General features: G+C 45.7%; 1 protein-coding gene across 1 annotated transcript in view; it reads right to left on the reverse strand.

Moving 5' to 3' along the window:
* itpr1b (inositol 1,4,5-trisphosphate receptor, type 1b) overlaps nucleotides 1–19,304 on the reverse strand; it is a 178,920-nt gene that overhangs the window by 138,253 nt on the left and 21,363 nt on the right. The window contains exon 9 of the mRNA XM_059649970.1: nucleotides 17,515–17,707. Within this exon, the coding sequence (XP_059505953.1) occupies nucleotides 17,515–17,707 (193 nt within the window). The remainder of the gene's footprint in view (nucleotides 1–17,514; nucleotides 17,708–19,304) is intronic.

A 19,304-nucleotide genomic window follows, 5' to 3' on the forward strand; every position in this document is an offset into this window, starting at 1 on the left:
AGCTCATGTAATTTTTTTCGAAGAGTCTGATTTCCAAAAGACTTATTACAACAGCTGAGCAAACTCCATAATTGTGCAGAAACAGACTTGAAGTGTATAATGTTTGCAAGAATGCTAGCTTCATTCTGGGTAAATTGCACAAGTGCCCTCTCTTTCACATGGAGAAGAACTGCACCTTCAATTGTCTCATCAGCAACAACTAACCAGGTGAACCCAATTAAACATCCAACTCATCAAAATGAAGGGAGTCTAATTTTTGTGGCTTTTCAGAATAACAGGAGTAATTAGGATCACTGCACTTGGTTTCACACTCCAAGAAATATGACAAGCAAAGGCACGAGCGGCTGTTAAGTCTGTTTTACAGGTAGGTCCTGACCAGGAATCCTGACAAACCAACTGTGCAGACATTTTGCTGTTTCTGCTCAATAGGTTCGGTCTTCAATTTCCTCCGGCTGTAACATGTGACAGGTCATCAATTCAACTGAGCGCTAACAAGACTCGTCATGAGTCTGGCTGCCCATTTCATGTGCTCACGTGTCATCCCAGAGGACTTCAAGCCATTGATCGGGTCTTCAAAAATAAGCATCTTAACAGCTAAGCTGGAGAGCAAGCTTACTGTATAATACAAATTCAGTGCAGGCATCTAAAAATAAAATGCAGTTCAAAGCAACTCCCAAAAAAAAGATGAAATTTCAGTAAAAAATGAAGGGCAAATAGATCAGCCATTTATGTCTGTTCACTAAACAAAGGCATTACATTCTCTGCTTTTAACTGCATCGCAGAACTTCATTACAGTCATGAACACCTCTTTATCCAGTAACTTGTTCTTAATCAATAATCATCCTCCTGTGACGAACAAGTCAGTTGAGAATGGTTTGAACACTTTAACCCGGAGGTATTTTGGCAAAGTTTGTTTATAAAAAAATTATTTCTGTTGGCAGTAGTCAGCATACTCAGCAATCATAAAATTATTCAGCGTTGGAGATTTTATTCATATGTTAAAATAATACAAAGGCAATAAGTGGTAAAGGCTCATAACTCGCCCCACCAATTGGAGAAATCAAAACCTTATAAACAGAGACAGAGGCCATTGTCTGAGCTTTTTTTGAGGAAGAAAAAAGATCTGTCTAATGGATTTCTTAAAAGCCGTACAACATCTTTGTTTTCAACTATTTAATCAATTCCCTTTGAAGGCTGCCAACGGGTTTAAAGGGATAGGGTCAAATGCAGTAAATGGGAGTAGGCCAGATATTGGGATGTCTGGTCAGTGCAGACAAGGTGGACCGAAGGGTCTGTTTCCATGCTGTATACTTTATCACTATCAGATGGTGCTGCACCTCCTTTGTGCAGACGAGACCACAACAATGCTTGAAAGAAAACAATATTCCCCTCATTTGCATTGTCATAGCTCAAGCCACAGCAAGCAGTCAGAGAGTTATTAACATCATCTCTCCATCAAACAAGGACAGTGCAGAGGCGATGTCTCTCACCAGCAGTGAGTGAGTGTAAGCTTTAAAATTGTCCTTAGCAAATCTGAAATAAGACCAGCCTTCCACGACCAGAAACAAATCCAATCTGGTTTTTTAAAATTCAAAATTTTTAGACATCTAAACATCCAATCGATTTCAGTGAATGTGTATTGTTGTGACTGAGTTTGGGGAAGTACACTGTCACTCTGGTCCAACTACTTCACAGGTCACAACATAGAACAGAGAGTTTTCCTAGTTACCAGAATGGCCAGTTATGTGTGGGTCAGGTTTCAAATAAAATGATCCATCAACCAATGATTTCTTTGCAGCAATGAGCTTTCTGGGGTAACAATTCTGAGCCAATTGGTTATTCTTGAAGACAAAAAGGATAGAGATAGATAGAATCCTTAGTCTGGAAACAGGCTACTCAGCCCAACAAGTCCACACTGCCTCTCCAAAGAGCATCCCACTCAGACCCAGGCTGAGACCCAAGCCCCTACCTTTTCCCTGTAACCCTGCATTTCCCCATGTCTAATCCAACTAATTTACACACCCCTGGACACTATGGGCAATTTAGCATGGCCAAACCACCTAACCTGCCCATCTTTGGACTGTGGGAGGAAACCAAAGCACCTGACAGAAAGCTCACACAGACATGGGGAGAATGTACAAACTCCACACAGTCATCCGAAGGTGCAATCGAACCCGGATCACTGGCGCTGAGAGGCACAGTGAGCCACAGTGCTACCCTGTGTGATATAGAATGTTCTCAAATCTAGTGTTCTGACATTCTGGCATGTATGGTCACATCAATAATCATGTGCAACGGACTCTGGATTCTTGGCAGACACAGCTTGCTCAGGAAATGCAACGTTGGTAAGTTTAATCAGATCACGGTTTCATATGAACAAATTGATTTAACCCTGAATTCAACAGAGGATTTTTTTTTGTTTAAAAACAGACAAGCAGTCCTTCTTCCCACATTTCTTGCTCCCCAAATGTAGGCCAGATAAACCATGAAATTCCACAAGCCAGTCATTGTTCTAGCAGCCCCTGTAGGGTCTACCGCAGAACAAGGCATCACCGGCCAGGTGATTTCTAGGCTTGTTTAAAACATTGCCAGATGTCCACGATGACCTTTCAACAACCCCGTTTAAATGAACCATTGCAGGTATTTCCATAAAATTTGCAAGAAATGCATTATTCCATAATCCTCCAACATTTAAATCCTCATGAAATATCAGACATGGAGCTTCTTTGTAGCTGTGGTAAGAAACCAATTAAGTGACTACTTCAGTGCCACAAATTAATCCATACAGATTTGGGGAACTACCTCAGGTTTCAGCAAATACACCATTCTGAGATGGTCCTGAGGCTTCGCACCACAGACCTATCAATGTCTTGGGGGTTGCGATTGATCAGAATCTGACTGGACTAGCTGTGTAAATGCTGTGGTTACAAGAGACTGGGAATTCTATGGTGACCAACTCATCTGCTATCTCACCAGACCATGTACAAGGCCCAACTCAGGACTCCTAATGGTCCTGGACCAGTGCAGTCCAACGATGCTCGAGCTTGATACTTTCCAAGAAGAGTACCTGTCCACTATCTTCAACATCACTCCCTTCACCACCTTTCACACAGTGGAAGTAGCATGTGCCACCTATGAGATGTTCCGCAGTAACCCAAAGATTTATCAAACTTTCAACCTGCAAGCTCTTCCACCAAGAGATACAAGAGCAGCAGGCACATGAGGACATCACCTTCAACTTGACCCCACCCCGTGCCACACATTCTAGCCATAGAAAATTGTCTCTAGGTCAAAATCCTATGATCGCTTCCTAACAGCATTGTAGGTGTCCCTACAACTCGAGGACTGCACTGGTTCAAGGTGGCTCACCACAAAATTCTCAAGGGCAGTTAGGAGTGGCACCAGCTGAGCAAAGACATTACATGAATGAATGTTTGAAAGGTAAAAGGTAGATACTGCCTCAGAAATAAATCCTACAAAGCTATTGATTTTCGAGTGGGAACACATCAAGCAGATGCTATTTGTACAGAGGGTTGGGAAGATAAAGAACAAAGAATTATTCCAGGAAGGAGCTGCCTTTTTCCTAGCTATTGGCTCATAGCATCAGCTGTGAAGTCTACAAGCAAGTATCTTCGTCAGAGGGGAAAAAACACTGGGCTGCGCATTCTCTCCTCCTCTCCACACATATAACAGAGTATCAAATCCACTACCAGCTTTACAAGATAATAAAATGTGAGGCTGGATGAACACAGCAGGCCAAGCAGCATCTCAGGAGCACAAAAGCTAACGTTTCGGGCCTAGACCCTTCATCAGAGAGGGGGATGGGGAGAGGGAACTGGAATAAATAGGGAGAGAGGGGGAGGCGGACCAAAGATGGAGAGTAAAGAAGATAGGTGGAGAGAGTATAGGTGGGGAGGTAGGGAGGGGATAGGCCAGTCCAGGGAAGACGGACAGGTCAAGGAGGTGGGATGAGGTTAGTAGGTAGATGGGGGTGAGGCTTGGGGTGGGAGGAAGGGATGGGTGAGAGGAAGAACCGGTTAGGGAGGCAGAGACAGGTTGGACTGGTTTTGGGATGCAGTGGGTGGGGGGGGGGGGGGGGGGGGAGAAGAGCTGGGCTGGTTGTGTGGTGCAGTGGGGGGAGGGGACGAACTGGGCTGGTTTAGGGATGCAGTAGGGGAAGGGGAGATTTTGAAACTGGTGAAGTCCACATTGATACCATTAGGCTGCAGGGTTCCCAGGCGGAATATGAGTTGCTGTTCCTGCAACCTTCGGGTGGCATCATTGTGGCAGTGCAGGAGGCCCATGATGGACATGTCATCTACAGAATGGGAGGGGGAGTGGAAATGGTTTGCGACTGGGAGGTGCAGTTGTTTGTTGCGAACTGAGCGGAGGTGTTCTGCAAAGCGGTCCCCAAGCCTCCGCTTGGTTTCCCCAATGTAGAGGAAGCCGCACCGGGTACAGTGGATGCAGTATACCACATTAAGCAGAGGTTCACCTGCACATCTGCCAACGTGGAATGAATCCAGCTTTACACACAGGTTTCCCAACAGCCGGGATTAACCTGGAGTCCCCAGGGTTTAAAAGCTAATCTCCAAGATCCTGCTCTGGGGTTCAGTTAAGCTCAGTTGGCTGGATGGCTGGTTTGCACTGCAGCGTGACACCAACAGCATTAGTTCGTATCGTACGCTGGCTGAGGTTACCATTAAATGGATTTTCCTTCTCAGCCACGCCTCATGTCTGAGGCATGGTGACCCTCTCTAACAAGGGAGCAGCTCTATGGTCTGGTACGGCTAAGGTGCAACAAGAAACCAAGAGAAAATTCATAAGGGAAATTCAAAGAAAATTTTTTAATCGGGGAAGCATTCAGTTCTCAGAATGCCCAGACATGGAAAAAAAAGGCCGTTGACATCAAGTCGAAAATTTAGTCAAACAAATAAATGACTGTGGAAAGGCAGGCGTGATAGTATGGATGTGTTGGTTAACCAACACAGAGGGAGTGGGTGGAGTGGGGGGGGTGCTTTGGAGGTCATATGACAACACTTCCAGGACCATGACTATGTAGGAGTTGGCAACTACAGTACAGGGAAACAATTTGTGGCTCAACCCATCGTGACAGTCCAGTTCAGAAGCCAGGTCACACTATTTTTGTTGGACAAGCTGCAGTTTGATTCTGCACATTAAATTCACCCACAGCTGGGCACTGCTGTCTGCTCCTGACTGACAGCGCTCCTGCAATGTGACACAATTCCTCTCAGTGGGCTCTGTACCTGGACTTGCCATTCTTTGGTGTCATTCAGTGGTTAAATTAGCAGGTTTGAACCATCTTTGACACAGGACAACTATCCAGTCATCGTAGGTGCCTGGGGGCAGGAAACGCGAATCCACTAAAAGAAAATACAAAATCTGACCAGAGACATCTAAGAATCAAACGATTTTGGCAAAGTGCTTAGAAGGGCATGGCACAGACAGGATGCTCAGATAGCTAACTGGCAAATAATCAGTGATGCTGAAGGAGACATAGGAATAGTGAGTTTTGAGAAGATTTGTAGCTCAGGTTGAGGTTCTGGATGAGTTTGCTCGCTGAGCTAGAAGGTTCGTTTTTAGACATTTCGTCACCATTCTAGGTAACATCATCAGTGAGCCTCCGGTGAAGCGCTGGTGTTATGTCCCGCTTTCTATTTATCTGTTTAGGTTTCCTTGGGTTGGTGATGTCATTTCCTGTTCTTTTTCTGAGGATATTACATAAATGAGAAAAAGAACAGGAAATGACATCACCAACCCAAGGAAACCTAAACAGATAAGTAGAAAGCGGGACATAACACCAGCGCTTCACCGGAGGCTCACTGATGTTACCTAGAATGGTGACGAAACGTCTGAAAACGAGCCTTCCAGCTCAGCGAGCAAACACACATCCAGACATAGGAATGTTAGTGGACAGGTGCTAAACCTGTCTCATGCAGCAGCAGTCACACAGAGCCATGGAGATGTACAGCACAGAAACAGACCCCTCTGTCCAACTCATCCATGCTGACCAGATATCCTAAATTAATCTAATCCTATTTGCCAGCATGTGGTCCTTCTTTTTCATGAACTCATCCAGATGTCTTTTAAATTTTGAAATTGTACCAGCCTCCACTACTTCCTCTGCTAGCTCATTCCATGCATGTACAAACCTGTGTGTGAAAAAAATTGCCCTTTAGGTCCCTTTTATATCTTTCCCTTCCCAACTTAAACCTATGCCCTGTAGTTTTGGACCGCCCTACCATGGGTAAACCTTGGCTATTCACTCTATCCATGCCCGTCACGATTTTATAAACCTCAATAAGGCCACCTCTCAACCTCAAACGCTCCAGGGAAAATGGTCCCAGCCTATTCAGCCTTTCCTTACAGCTTAAACCCTCCAACCCTGGCAACATCCTTGTAATACTTTTCTGAACCCTTCCAAGTTTGCCAAAACCTTTCCCACGGCAGGGAGAGCAGAATTGAACACAGTATTCCGAAAGTCAAATGAACAACATGGAAAACACAGTAGAATTCGGGTCACAGAAGATGACAGTACACTGGGTTCTGGTCGGATTGTCCATTTGTATATGGGCTGTCATCTTTGGTCAAAGGTTGGATTATCTGCTCCTCCACCTGTGCCAGCCTATCTGAAGGTAGCATGGAGACAATGGAGGTGGGTCATTAAATGTAGTAGTTAGTCTTCCCACCTCCCTCTCGCCCACACCAGGACCTGTCTCCCATATTATGGTGGACGGAGGCGGCGGGGGGAGAGAGAAGCGGTCAGGTACCACCTCTCCCACCCAGCAAATGGACATTCAAGTGCCTTGTTCTGCCTCCACCACTATATTCCGTGCACGAGGGGAAAGCATCGGCAAAGTGGGTACCTTGGTGGCTTTCACTGCTGTTGGATGGCATTGGGAGGGAGTTGAACGATCCCCGGTGGTGGGAGAGTGGCGCCGGAGTCTGCTGTGCCCATTGGAGGCACACCTTCCAAGGCCATGCCCCACCTTTAACTGTTTCCCCCTCCATCCCTAGGCTCTCAACTCCAACCCGCTTGGGCTTTCAGTCAGACCAGCTGGCAGCCCTGCCTGGGCTGGTCTGTTGACGGATAAAGATGGAAGTCCAACTCAAGCAAAAGCTGCCCCTGGCCCACCACGACTTCTGGGGCAGACAGACTGACAGCCATCATTTCAGCCAGAGTGGCAGTAAATATGGCATCTTGCAAATCGCACGCAACAAAGGCAACCCTCAGTTACAGGGCTCTTCAATCCTTAGGAGTGACTGAAGAGATGTGGGCATTTCCAATTGGACTGGAAATCTGAGAGGTGACCTTATTCAAGTTTCCAAGGAAAGTAGAAAAAATATAAATGCAAATGTAACAATAAATTCCTTTGTATTGAGGACAAAAGAAGCAGTTGGACTAAAGGGCTGTCTAAAGAAAGAAGGACCAACTGTGAATCAAAATAGCTGATCTAACGGGGTGGATGAACGAAAGTTCATTAGGTGTATGAGAGACATATTAGGAACAAAGAAGCCCACACGACAAAAGTGAGCGTGGCAGTTGGATATTCAAAACTAGCTGAGGGACAGAAACCAGAGAATTGTTTTGAATAAGATAATAAAATGTGAGGCTGGATGAACACAGCAGGCCAAGCAGCATCTCAGGAGCACAAAAGCTGACATATCGGGCCTAGACCCTTCATCAGAGAGGGGGATGGGGTGAGGGTTCTGGAATAAATAGGGAGAGAGGGGGGAGGCGGACCGAAGATGGAGAGAAAAGAAGATAGGTGGAGAGAGTATAGGTGGGGAGGTGGGGAGGTAGGGAGGGGATAGGTCAGTCCAGGGAAGACGGACAGGTCAAGGAGGTGGGATGAGGTGTGTAGGTAGGAGATGGGGGTGCGGCTTGGGGTGGGAGGAAGGGATGGGTGAGAGGAAGAACAGGTTAGGGAGGCAGAGACAGGTTGGACTGGTTTTGGGATGCAGTGGGTGGAGGGGAAGAGCTAGGCTGGTTGTGTGGTGCAGTGGGGGGAGGGGACGAACTGGGCTGGTTTAGGGATGCGGTGGGGGAAGGGGAGATTTTGAAGCTGGTGAAGTCCACATTGATGCCATTAGGCTGCAGGGTTCCCAAGCGGAATAGGAGTTGCTGTTCCTGCAACCTTCGGGTGGCATCATTGTGGCACTGCAGGAGGCCCATGATGGACATGTCATCTAAAGAATGGGAGGGGGGTGGAAATGGTTTGCGACTGGGAGGTGCAGTTGTTTGTTGCGAACCGAGCGGAGGTGTTCTGCAAAGCGGTCCCCAAGCCTCCGCTTGGTTTCCCCAATGTAGAGGTAGCCACACCGGGTACAGTGGATGCAGTATACCACATTGGCAGATGTGCAGGTGAACCTCTGCTTAATGTGGAATGTCATCTTGGGGCCTGGGATGGGGGTGAGGGAGGTGGTGTGGGGGCAAGTGTAGCATTTCCTGCGGTTGCAGGGGAAGGTGCCGGGTGTGGTGGGGTTGGAGGGCAGTGTGGAGCAAACAAGGGAGTCACGGAGAGAGTGGTCTCTCCGGAAAGCAGACAGGGGTGGGGATGGAAAAATTTCTTGGGTGGTGGGGTCGGATTGTAGATGGCGGAAGTGCCGGAAGATGATGCGTTTTATCCGGAGGTTGGTGGGGTGGTGTGTGAAAATGAGGGGGATCCTCTTTGGGCGGTTGTGGCGGGGGCGGGGTGTGAGGGATGTGTTGCGGGAAATGCGGGAGACGCGGTCAAGGGCGTTCTCGATCACTGTGGGGGGAAAGTTGCGGTCCTTGAAGAACTTGGACATCTGGGATGTGCGGGAGTGGAATGTCTTACCGTGGGAGCAGATGCGGCGGAGGCGGAGGAATTGGGAATAGGAGATGGAATTTTTGCAGGAGGGTGGGTGGGAGGAGGTGTATTCTAGGTAGCTGTGGGAGTCGGTGGGCTTGAAATGGACATCAGTTACAAGCTGGTTGCCTGAGATGGAGACTGAGAGATCCAGGAAGGTGAGGGATGTGCTGGAGATGGCCCAGGTGAACTGAAGGTTGGGGTGGAAGGTGTTGGTGAAGTGGATGAACTGTTCGAGCTCCTCTGGGGAGCAAGAGGCGGCGCCGATACAGTCATCAATGTAACGGAGGAAGAGGTGGGGTTTGGGGCCTGTGTAGGTGCGGAAGAGGGACTGTCCCACGTAACCTACAAAGAGGCAGGAATAGCTGGGGCCCATGCGGGTGCCCATGGCCACCCCCTTAGTCTGTAGGAAGTGGGAGGAGTCGAAAGAGAAGTTGTTGAGGGTGAGGACGAGTTCAGGTCGGCGGATGAGGGTGTCGGTGGAGGGGGACTGGTCGGGCCTGCGGGACAGGAAGAAGCGGAAGGCCTCGAGGCCATCTGCATGCAGAATGCAGGTGTATAGGGACTGGACGTCCATGGTGAAGATGAGGTGTTGGGGGCCGGGGAATTGGAAGTCCTGGAGGAGGTGGAGGGCGTGGGTGGTGTCACGGACGTAGGTGGGGAGTTCCTGGGCCAAAGGGGAGAAAATGGAGTCCAGATAGGTGGACACGAGTTCGGTGGAGCAGGAGCAAGCCGGGACGATGGGTCGACCAGGGCAGGCAGTTTTGTGGATTTTGGGAAGGAGATAGAAACGGGCCGTGAGGGGTTGGGGAACAATGAGGTTGGAGGCTGTGGGTGGGAGGTCCCCTGAGGTGATGAGGTCATGAATGGTGTTGGAGATGATGGTTTGGTGCTCGGGTGTGGGGTCATGATCGAGGGGTCGGTAGGAGGTGGTGTCGGAGAGTTGGCGTCTGGCCTCGGCGATGTAGAGGTCAGTGCGCCATACTACCACTGCGCCACCCTTGTGTGCGGGTTTGATGGTGAGGTTGGGGTTGAAGCGGAGGGCTGCCCGTTCTGCAGGGGAGAGGTTGGAGTGGGTGAGAGGGGTGGAGAGGTTGAGGCGGTTAATGTCTTGACGGCAGTTGGAGATGAAGAGGTCGAGGGAGGGTAGGAGGCCTGGGGGTGCTGTCCAGGAGGAGGACTTGTCTTGGAAGCGGATGAAGGGGTCAGTGGAGGGAGGGTTAGGCTCCCGGTTGAAGAAGTAGGCATGGAGGCGAAGGCGGCGGAAAAACTGCTCTATGTCCAATCGTGACTGGTATTCGTTGATGTGTGGTTGTAGGGGGACAAAGGTGAGCCCCTTGCTAAGGACTGACCGTTCGTCCTCAGTCAGTGGGAGGTCTGGGGGGATGGTGAAGATGCGGCAGGGCTCAGTGTGGGCGAAGGCGGCGGAAAAACTGGTCTATGTCCAATTGTTTTGAATAGATGTTTTCGGAGCGGAGGGAATTACGTAGCAGTGCTTCACAAAGGTTGATAATAGGATAACACATTCCTTTGATTGATAATAATTACCTGGGTGCGAGGAACATAATTTGCAGATTTAACAGCATCTGAGAAAACCTGTAAACTGCAAAGGGGATAAGTAATGGATATCACATGGTCAGGCCAGTGAAACAGGCTGGCACACGGCAGATGAAATTAAACTAAAGAGAACTGAGAAGTGATCAATTTTAGTGGCAACAATAAAGGAACGTAAAATAAAACAGACTGTGCAATTTTAAAAGAGGTGCATAAACAGAGACACCTGAGGATGTGGGTAACTGAATGTTGCAGCGCAGAAAGACAAGCGATAAGATTGTTTAAGACAAAAATGCATCTGGTATCTGTGACTTTACTGGGAAGGTACACAAAGTGAAAAGCAAAGAAATTATGCTACAAAACTTCTCTAAGTTACTACCTAGGCCCCATCTTGAGCATTACTGCAGTTTTCCACATTTTAGGAAGGATGTCACGAAGATTTATTGGAATAGGACCAGGTTCACTGTACTTTAATTATACAGAGAAATAAAACAACATGCTATTATCTTCACAGGAGATTCGACAGAGATGTTTAAGATCCTGAAGGATTTTAATGAAATAAATTAGGAGGAGAGATTGTTTCCAGTGGAAGGTAGATAGGTAATCAGAAGACTCAGAATTAAGGTGACCAGTGAAATGGTCTGGAGAGATTTCCTTCTCTTTCAAAACCACTGCATGCTTTGTTCATTTGGAGTGCACAGCCTGAAAGGATGCGGGAAGCAAATTAAATACAAAGTTTTCAAGAGGCAAATTGGATATTTACCTGGAAAGAAAAATATGCAAGGTTTTGGGAGAAAGGCAGGAAAGCGAGTTGAATTGGACAGTTTCTTCAAAGGAAAGGAAAAAGCATAAAAGCGAGCTGGCCAAGTGAAATGGTCTCCTTTGATGTTACATTATTCCGAGTTGGGGGATGGGTCTAAGTGGGATGCCAAGGGTTGATGTGGACTTGTTGGGCCGAAGGTCCTGTTTCCACACTGCAGGGACTCTATGATTCGGTCATCATCGCAGATAAATGTAGTTTCTGTGTTTGCATGCTCCAGTGTGAAATCCTGGATCGTATCTACAACCTTTGTCACTTCAGCAAGCACAACATGTGAGTGAGCAGACTGGCACTCACTGTACAGCATTCACTCTTGACTGTCCTCGGTTTCTCTAGCACCTCGGTTGAAGAACGATCTACATGCACTATTAGCTCACTGTTCTGGCTAATCCAGAGTTACCAAGGTGAAACTTCAGCATCACTGGATTCCTAACTCTGCACACAGAAACGCCCAACAATTTCACCTTAACCAGAGTTTTGGATCTTCCGAATTCGACTTGTCATGATTTCACTGTCGTACTGTGTTTGTTACAGAACAACTCTCATTTTTTTCACCGATCACAAATTTCAGTGGAGGGCGGGTATCAGTTACTGGATGGTATGGAGTTAACCCCAATTACTCCAAGTTTCTCAGTTCCGACGACTGTCTAATCAGGAATTAGGGCCCTGCAGGAAAATTTAAAATTGTTGAGTTTAATATGTGTGCTTGTTGACATGGAATTAGCTCTACTTGATGCAGAGTGTTGAGTTTTACTGTAAATACATTGCACACCTCCATCATGCTTGCTCAAAGTTGCTCACTTCTATCTGTCTCAAAGAAACTACCAACTCTTTGCAAGTTGAAGTCAGCAAAATATTGAGATTATTGGCGGAGGCATTCAAAAGATGGATGAACAATGGTGACCACATGGTTTGGCTGAGGGGTGTGTTTTAAAGAGGTTGGCAAAGGCTAAGTGGTAAGTGAAGCTGCAGAAGTGTTTCAGAGGCAACTTTGGTACATGAAGCCCCAGATAGTTGAAGGCACAACCATCAATCATTAGTAGAGAGAGGATATTGGTGGTAAAACAGCAGAACAAGCGAGAGGCAAGGCCATGAAGACTTTGAAAAATGACAGCAAGAATGCAACTTCAGAGCATCGAAGGAGTGGTGGCCAACGTCGATCAGTGAGTATAGAGAAGATAGGCAATTGGGATTGATTGAGAGATAGGTTTCAAACAGAGTTAAACATAAATATATTTCAGGTTTCAGGCGTAGGAAAAAAATTAATTCAAGTTTGCAAAGCACGAGAGATCTTTCAGTGTTAAATTCTTCATCCATTAATGGTTATCACATAAAACAATGGTGAAAGATTTTGGTGGAAAAATTACTTATTTTAAAAGCTGTTGATGTTAAAATGGAAACAATGCAGTTAAGGCCAATAGAAACGGAATTATGAAATAGTTACATCACTTCATCTTTACTGAGAAAGAGAAAGGCAAGTTATACAAAGGTCAGACATCAGATTTCCAGGAAAAACAAAAAAGAGGAACTAAGCAATACGCAAATGATAAGGCATGAATAATGGGGTAGTCTTACAACAGACCAAGAGAAACTTGTGCCAGTTGGTCTTAAAAGGAGATCTGGTGAAGTAAACAGAACTTTAAACAGCATATTCTGAGAATGTTCTGACATTGCCAAGAACTGGCCATCAATAGAACACTACTATTTACCAAGTGGCTCACGACACACACCTAACAATATGAACAATTGTGCATACTTCAATTAGATATGTTCTAATCAAGCTGTTCAGAGACGCTATTACACATCTCGGAGGAGGGTGGAAATTGAGTCTAGGCTTTCTGGACTACAGGTAGAGACACTAACACTGTCACAAGAAACCTAATACTTCAGATATAATGACCGAGTAGTCAGGATGGGTTGAGGAAGGGAAGTTGTGTCTCATCCTGGGCATAGCATTTCTTTTAAAATTCACTCACGGAGGGTCAAGTCTGATGTCAATGTCTGAGATAACACTTATTGCCCAATCTTATTTGATGTTGAGAAGGTGATGATAAGCTGCATTCTTGAACTGCTGAAGTCATTTGGACTTGGTACATTCACAGTACTTGCTCAGGAGGGAGTCCCATTATTTGGTCCTAATAACACTGATTGAACTATCATAGACCTCCAATTCAGGATGGTTGATAGCTTGGACGGGAAATTCAAGATGGTGGTGTTCCAATGTATCTACTACCCCTGTCCTTCCAGATGGTTGTGTTTGTGCATTTGGAAAGTGCTGTCTAAGGGGCTCTGGTGAATTTCTGGAGTGCATTTTCTAGGTAGTGCACATCGCTACTTCTGAGCGGAGTTGTGGGCAGCAGATGCTTATGCATGTGCGAGCTGTTTTATGCTAGATGGTGTCAACCTTCATGAGCGTTGTTCGAGCTGCACTCATCTCAGCAAGTGGGGATTATTCCTTTCTACCTCTGACTTGTGCTTTGTAGATGGCAGACAGGCTCTGGGGAGTCAGGAGGTGAATTACTCGCTTATAAGATTCCTCATTTCTGACCTACACTTACAGCCAGTGTTTATGCAGCTATTCCAGTCCTATGAGCGATTAAAAAAAATTGTGCCTGGAATGACATAAATCTTCACTTCCTCGATTCAGGTTGACTATTTGAAGTATTAGGTTATTCCGGTTCAATTTCTGAGCAGTGGTGACCCCAGGATGTTGACATTGGGGAAGTTTGATGACGGTGATACCACTGAATGTTAATAGATAATGGTTGGGTTCTCTTTTTTTGAGATGATCATTGCCTGGCACTTTGGAGGCACAAATATTACTTGCCACTTTTCATCCCAAGTGTGGGGGTTGTCAAGGTCTTATTGCATTTTTGCATGGACAGCATCAGTATCTGAAGAGTTACGCATTACTATTAACATGGTAATCAGTGAACATCTCCACTTGTGACCTTATGATGGAGGGAAGGCCACTGAAGCAGCTGAAGGTGGTCAGGCCTAGCATACTACCATGACAAACTCCCGCAGAGATGTCCTGGAACCGAGATGACTGACCACCAACAATCACAAACATCTTTCTACGTAGCTGATATGGCTCCAACCCGATGCCAATTCATCCCAGTTTCGCTGGGGGTCCTTGATTCCCTATTTGGTCAAATTCAGCCTGGATATCAAGGACAGTCAATCTCACATCACATTGGGACATAGTGCTTTTGTCCATGATTGAACCAACGCTGTAAACGGGGTCAGGATTTGGCCCTGAGAGAACTCAAACCGAGTACCAGAGAGCATGTGATTGCTGAGTAAGTGCTGCTTATTCTATATTTAGACACTTCATATGTGTTGAGCAGCAAGTTTCCAGGATGGAAACCTGGGCCTATTATCTGTTTTGAGTACTCAGGTCCTGCCATGCTACCTGCTGGGATTCAGCAGGTGATTGTAGGCAGAAGTGGAAGCTTGGGCAACAGAACATTGCCCCAGTCCCACCATGCACTTAACAGTGCAGTCAAAATGCAGGTGACAGGACAGCATCTAACAAAATGGAAAGCACATCTGGCTGTCTGAGCATGGCCACAGCTCCGACTGGGGCTGATATTAGATAGAAACATAGAAAAGAGCAGCAGTCATTTAATCCAGAGGCAGCTCTGCCATTCACTGTGATGGTGGCTGCTCGCCCATCTTAATGGCATTCTCCTACTCCCTCTCCATGCTCAACACTTATCTTCCGGAAATCTCTTTCTTTAATATATTCCACGATTTGACCTCCACAATGTTATGTGGTGGAGAACTTCACTGGTTCACCGCCCTCAGTGAAGGCACTTTTCCTCATCCCAGTCCAAAATGGCACACTTGCCATCCAGAGTCCATAACTGCTTTCCCTGCATCTCCACTTCTCCTCACCAGGGAAACATGATTCCTACATCCGGGCAGTCCAGCCTGTCAGATTTTTATGCACTTTGATGAGATCCACTCTATTCTTCAAAACCCAGTGAATACAAGCCCAGTCAACCTAATCTCTCCTCACAAGAGGAAACCAGGAGTTGGTCCCATGAACCATTGCTGCATTCCTTCTAATGGCCTCTGTATGCCGTAATCCAGATGTAGTCTCACCAATACCCTGTATAGCTAAAGCTAGACTTCCTTTCTCCTGCACTCAAACACTCTTGCATTGGAGGCCAACATACCATTTGCCATCCTAACTGCCTGCTGCACCTGCACGCTTGCTTTCAGTGACTGGGTGTACCAGGACCCCAGCCCTCGTTGTACATCAATACGTCCCAGACTATCACCATGTATATAATACCCCACCACCCTGATTTACCTACCAAAGGGGATAGGCTCACTTATGTACATTCTATTGCATTTGTCATGCAATTGCTCACCCACTCAAACTTGTCTCAGTCACCTTCAAGGCCCTTTACATCCTCCTCACCACTCAGAATCCCACCTAGTTTAGTGTTGTCGGCAAGCTTGGAAATATTCCATTTGATTGCCCCAACTGAACTGTTGATGTCACGATGAAGGAATTATCTAGTGAAACGAACATTTGGAGATAAAAAGTAAAAAAGGACAGGGAAATGGTGTTAGACCTGTTATGGTTTTTCCAGTTGACAATGCAGCTTCATTTGGGCGAGGAAATAGCCTCTTGGTGCTGTAATTTCCAGAACGAGATTTGAACAGCAGTGAGTGGTTTATATTTATCTATGTTGAAGCCTATCTACCATCTGTTGGCATTGTTATTAAAATCTTCTAAAGCTGTTTGCATAGTAGTTCATTATATTTGCTTTGCTGCTTCTTCCAGTGGAATCTGCCACCCGTTATGTCGGGCAACCAAACTCTATCTAGAGTTCAAAAAGAACAACAGTGCGTTTGAAATGCCGCCTTGGAGCCTGAAGCTTCACCCTTACGGGTTATCTGGCCATCAAGATTCCAATTGTTTTGGAGCTGAGCCCATTTTGCTGAAGTCAAATTGCACCCAATTATCTTTACAATGTCAATCACAAATGCCCCCGAACTTAAAAATAGCAGTGGAGAGCAATGAAACCCCCATAAAAACTTCCTGGTTTGAGTCTCATTTTCAACTCCTAAAATGCTGTTAGACATGGCAGGTTTAAGTAAAAGAAAGGTCTTCAACTTCCATGGTGACCTGTACATATGCCATGAAACTACCTTCCGGTGAACAGAGAAAACAGAGGGGATATCAACGAGGATAAAAGTTCTAGAACATTGCAGGAACACATCAAGAGGGTTGAGGTTTCTTGTAACCCTTCAAAATTTGGCCATAAAGTCAGCTGCGTGAATAAATTGGAGGATGCTCTCATCTGAGTGTCAAAGCCTTGTCTGTTTTGTGAACAGTGGTTCAGCTGGGCAGAGGACTTGATTGACAAATGAGAAAAGAGACAGATGGAGGAAACTCGGATGTATTGCAGCCAGTTGCCTAACTTTCCTACACCCAAAACAACCGCTATTGGTTTGTGTAAGGCCGCTGCTGGCATTTTTTTGGTGCAAACGCCGGAGAAAGAAGTAAGTGCTTCTGCTTACTGCTCAGCATCTTCCATGACCTCTGGACATTCCGACTCATTTTGAAGTACTTTGAAGAGCAGTCACTCCAACGCAGGGATCACAGGAGTTGATGCGCGCACAGGCAAGAGAATTTGACAGTGTCCAAACAATTGTAAGAGTAAGAGTAAGACTGGGGCAGCGTGGCTTCTGTCAAACAATTCCTTCAACTGATGGCACTTTCAGCAAGGCAACACTGACGTATCCCATCCTCCACCCAGGAAAGCACAGGCCATAACCAAACAGGACAATGATAAAGCCAATTGCTTTGGCTACAAATGCCATCCAATGATTTCAGTGGAAACCATTTCACTAGGCACAAGAACCAACTCCCACAGTCAAAATTCAACCTCCCGACCAATGGCTACTGTCCTTGGGCTGTGTTCATTTCGCCTCTGAATATTTACATATACTTGAAATCCTCTAAACTCTGAAGGATTATTTTCTTCCAGGCTGAGATAACACATGCCAAGGTCAGATATAATTAATGGTAAAACATGCAGAGAGATAAACTATAGCCTCATTTATACTTTTAATATCTGTGGTGAAAACACATTTGCAGGCAAGTGTTCCATCTGGACTATTTCAGCATTCAGTGCAAGCTTCAAGGTTACTGGTTGGGTTATTAAGAGGTATTAATATCAAGAAGAGAAGAAGATTCAGCTTTTTTTTTGCATTACAGCCTGCAGCAAAGAGGAAATGTAGTTCAATAGAAATTAAACCCACCTCGAAGCTTCTTCTGCCAGTTCATTTCATTGAAGAGATCCTCAGAGCTCAGGAAGAAGTCATTTATCTTACTCCCTTGCTCATCCCGCTCAGTGGTATAGTACACACGCAGTTTAGATTCCTTGGTAAGAAACTCGCAGATATTTGGAACAGGGAAGACTATTTGTTCCATAGTGCGATCCTGCCTCACAATCTGCAGAAAAGATAGATTGAATTAAAACTTTGTCAATATTAACAATACTAACAATATTTAACCTTCATCTTCGCGACGATACAAGTGTAGATTAGTAATTCCCAATATACACTATATGGGTTATACGGAGGTTAGTTGGCTCGCTGAGCTGGTTTGTGGTTCTGCAGATGTTTCGTTACCGTGCTTAGAGAGGCAATCCATCGCAACGGACCCCAGAGTTTAAAAGCCAGGAGGGAAAGCACACCAGCACCTCATCAGAGGCTGCACTGAGGTGGTTACCAAGCACGGTAACGAAATGTCTGCAGAACCACAAACCAGCTCGGCGAGCCAACTAACCTCAACACTCACAACCCGAGCTCCAGATTATACGGGTTATATATTGTTAAAGGTCTTTTGTACAGCAGACATTTTCTGCCTGTAAATGTTACTTCCTCTAACTCGGAATGTAAAAACATTTTGCAAATATTTATACTGGGCATAAAAAGAAGTATGCGAGTCTGTTGATGAACAGACCAAATCATCTCAAAATACTGGAGAACATTTTTAACCATTTTAGCGGCGATGGACTTACTAAGGTGCAAAATTTTAAACAACTCCTTTTCAAACTAAAAACATGCTTATAGTCTCCACTGAATTGTCTTTGTGTCTTCTAAGTTCTTCCTTGAAAACATTTTCAAAGCTATGGATGTTGACTGGGTGTTTTCACTTCAGACTAATTGGACAGGGATTTCGGACGGGCGCATGATTTGAGAAAATGCAGGAATCCAACCTGTGTCAACAGAATTGAAAGGATGGGTATGTCTTTTGTCTCACCAGAGTTAAGAAGGTTCTTTGCATCTTCAGAAACACTTTGGAAGAGAGTGAAGATTAAATTGTCGCTGCTCCATTTCTCAGACTTATATTGAAGATTGCTGTTTTCTGCACTTGCATAGTTCAGGAGGCATAAGCCTGCGACCAGCAGCACACATGATAGGAGTTTTGGTTGAAGGTCAGTTTAAAACAAAAAACAAACAATTGCTCTGTGTCATTGCTACTTCACAATGAATGTACTCTAGGTGAAGAAGTTCAACGTCTGTCACCAAGGCTGATTCCAATGCCTATCCTACACCCCACTGAGTTGAACTGAGCTGGGCAAAACCTTATGGACTGACCTGGCAGACTGGACCCACACCAAGTGTTGACAGAATGGTGGCGAAAGGAGAATCTCATCATCGCTGATTTACAAAGTTGTGATGATTGGTAAGCGAGTTGGCCACAAAGTTTTTGTAGAGGTCAAGTCTAATCATGACAACGAGCACATCATGCATGATTCTGAGGCACTACTGCTACATTAAAATCGGACACAGATCTAGGATTTTGTAACTGGACATCCTTGTGATGCTGTTATTCAGCAGTAGAACTGTATTAGTCACAATCAGTAAACTCTGTTTAGCATAATCTTTACTCTACCATCAAGCCAGCAGATCAGCCTGGTTTAATGAGTGCTGAATAGAAAGCCTGTATCAGACTAAGTAGACCTAAAAATGAGGTGCCAAGCCGATGAAGCTTCAAACCTACAGCTAAATGCTTGCGAAACAATGGAAGTGGTGTGCGACAG

The sequence above is a fragment of the Stegostoma tigrinum genome, chromosome 11, assembly GCF_030684315.1.
Source record: "Stegostoma tigrinum isolate sSteTig4 chromosome 11, sSteTig4.hap1, whole genome shotgun sequence".
In the NCBI taxonomy this organism is placed as follows: domain Eukaryota; kingdom Metazoa; phylum Chordata; class Chondrichthyes; order Orectolobiformes; family Stegostomatidae; genus Stegostoma; species Stegostoma tigrinum.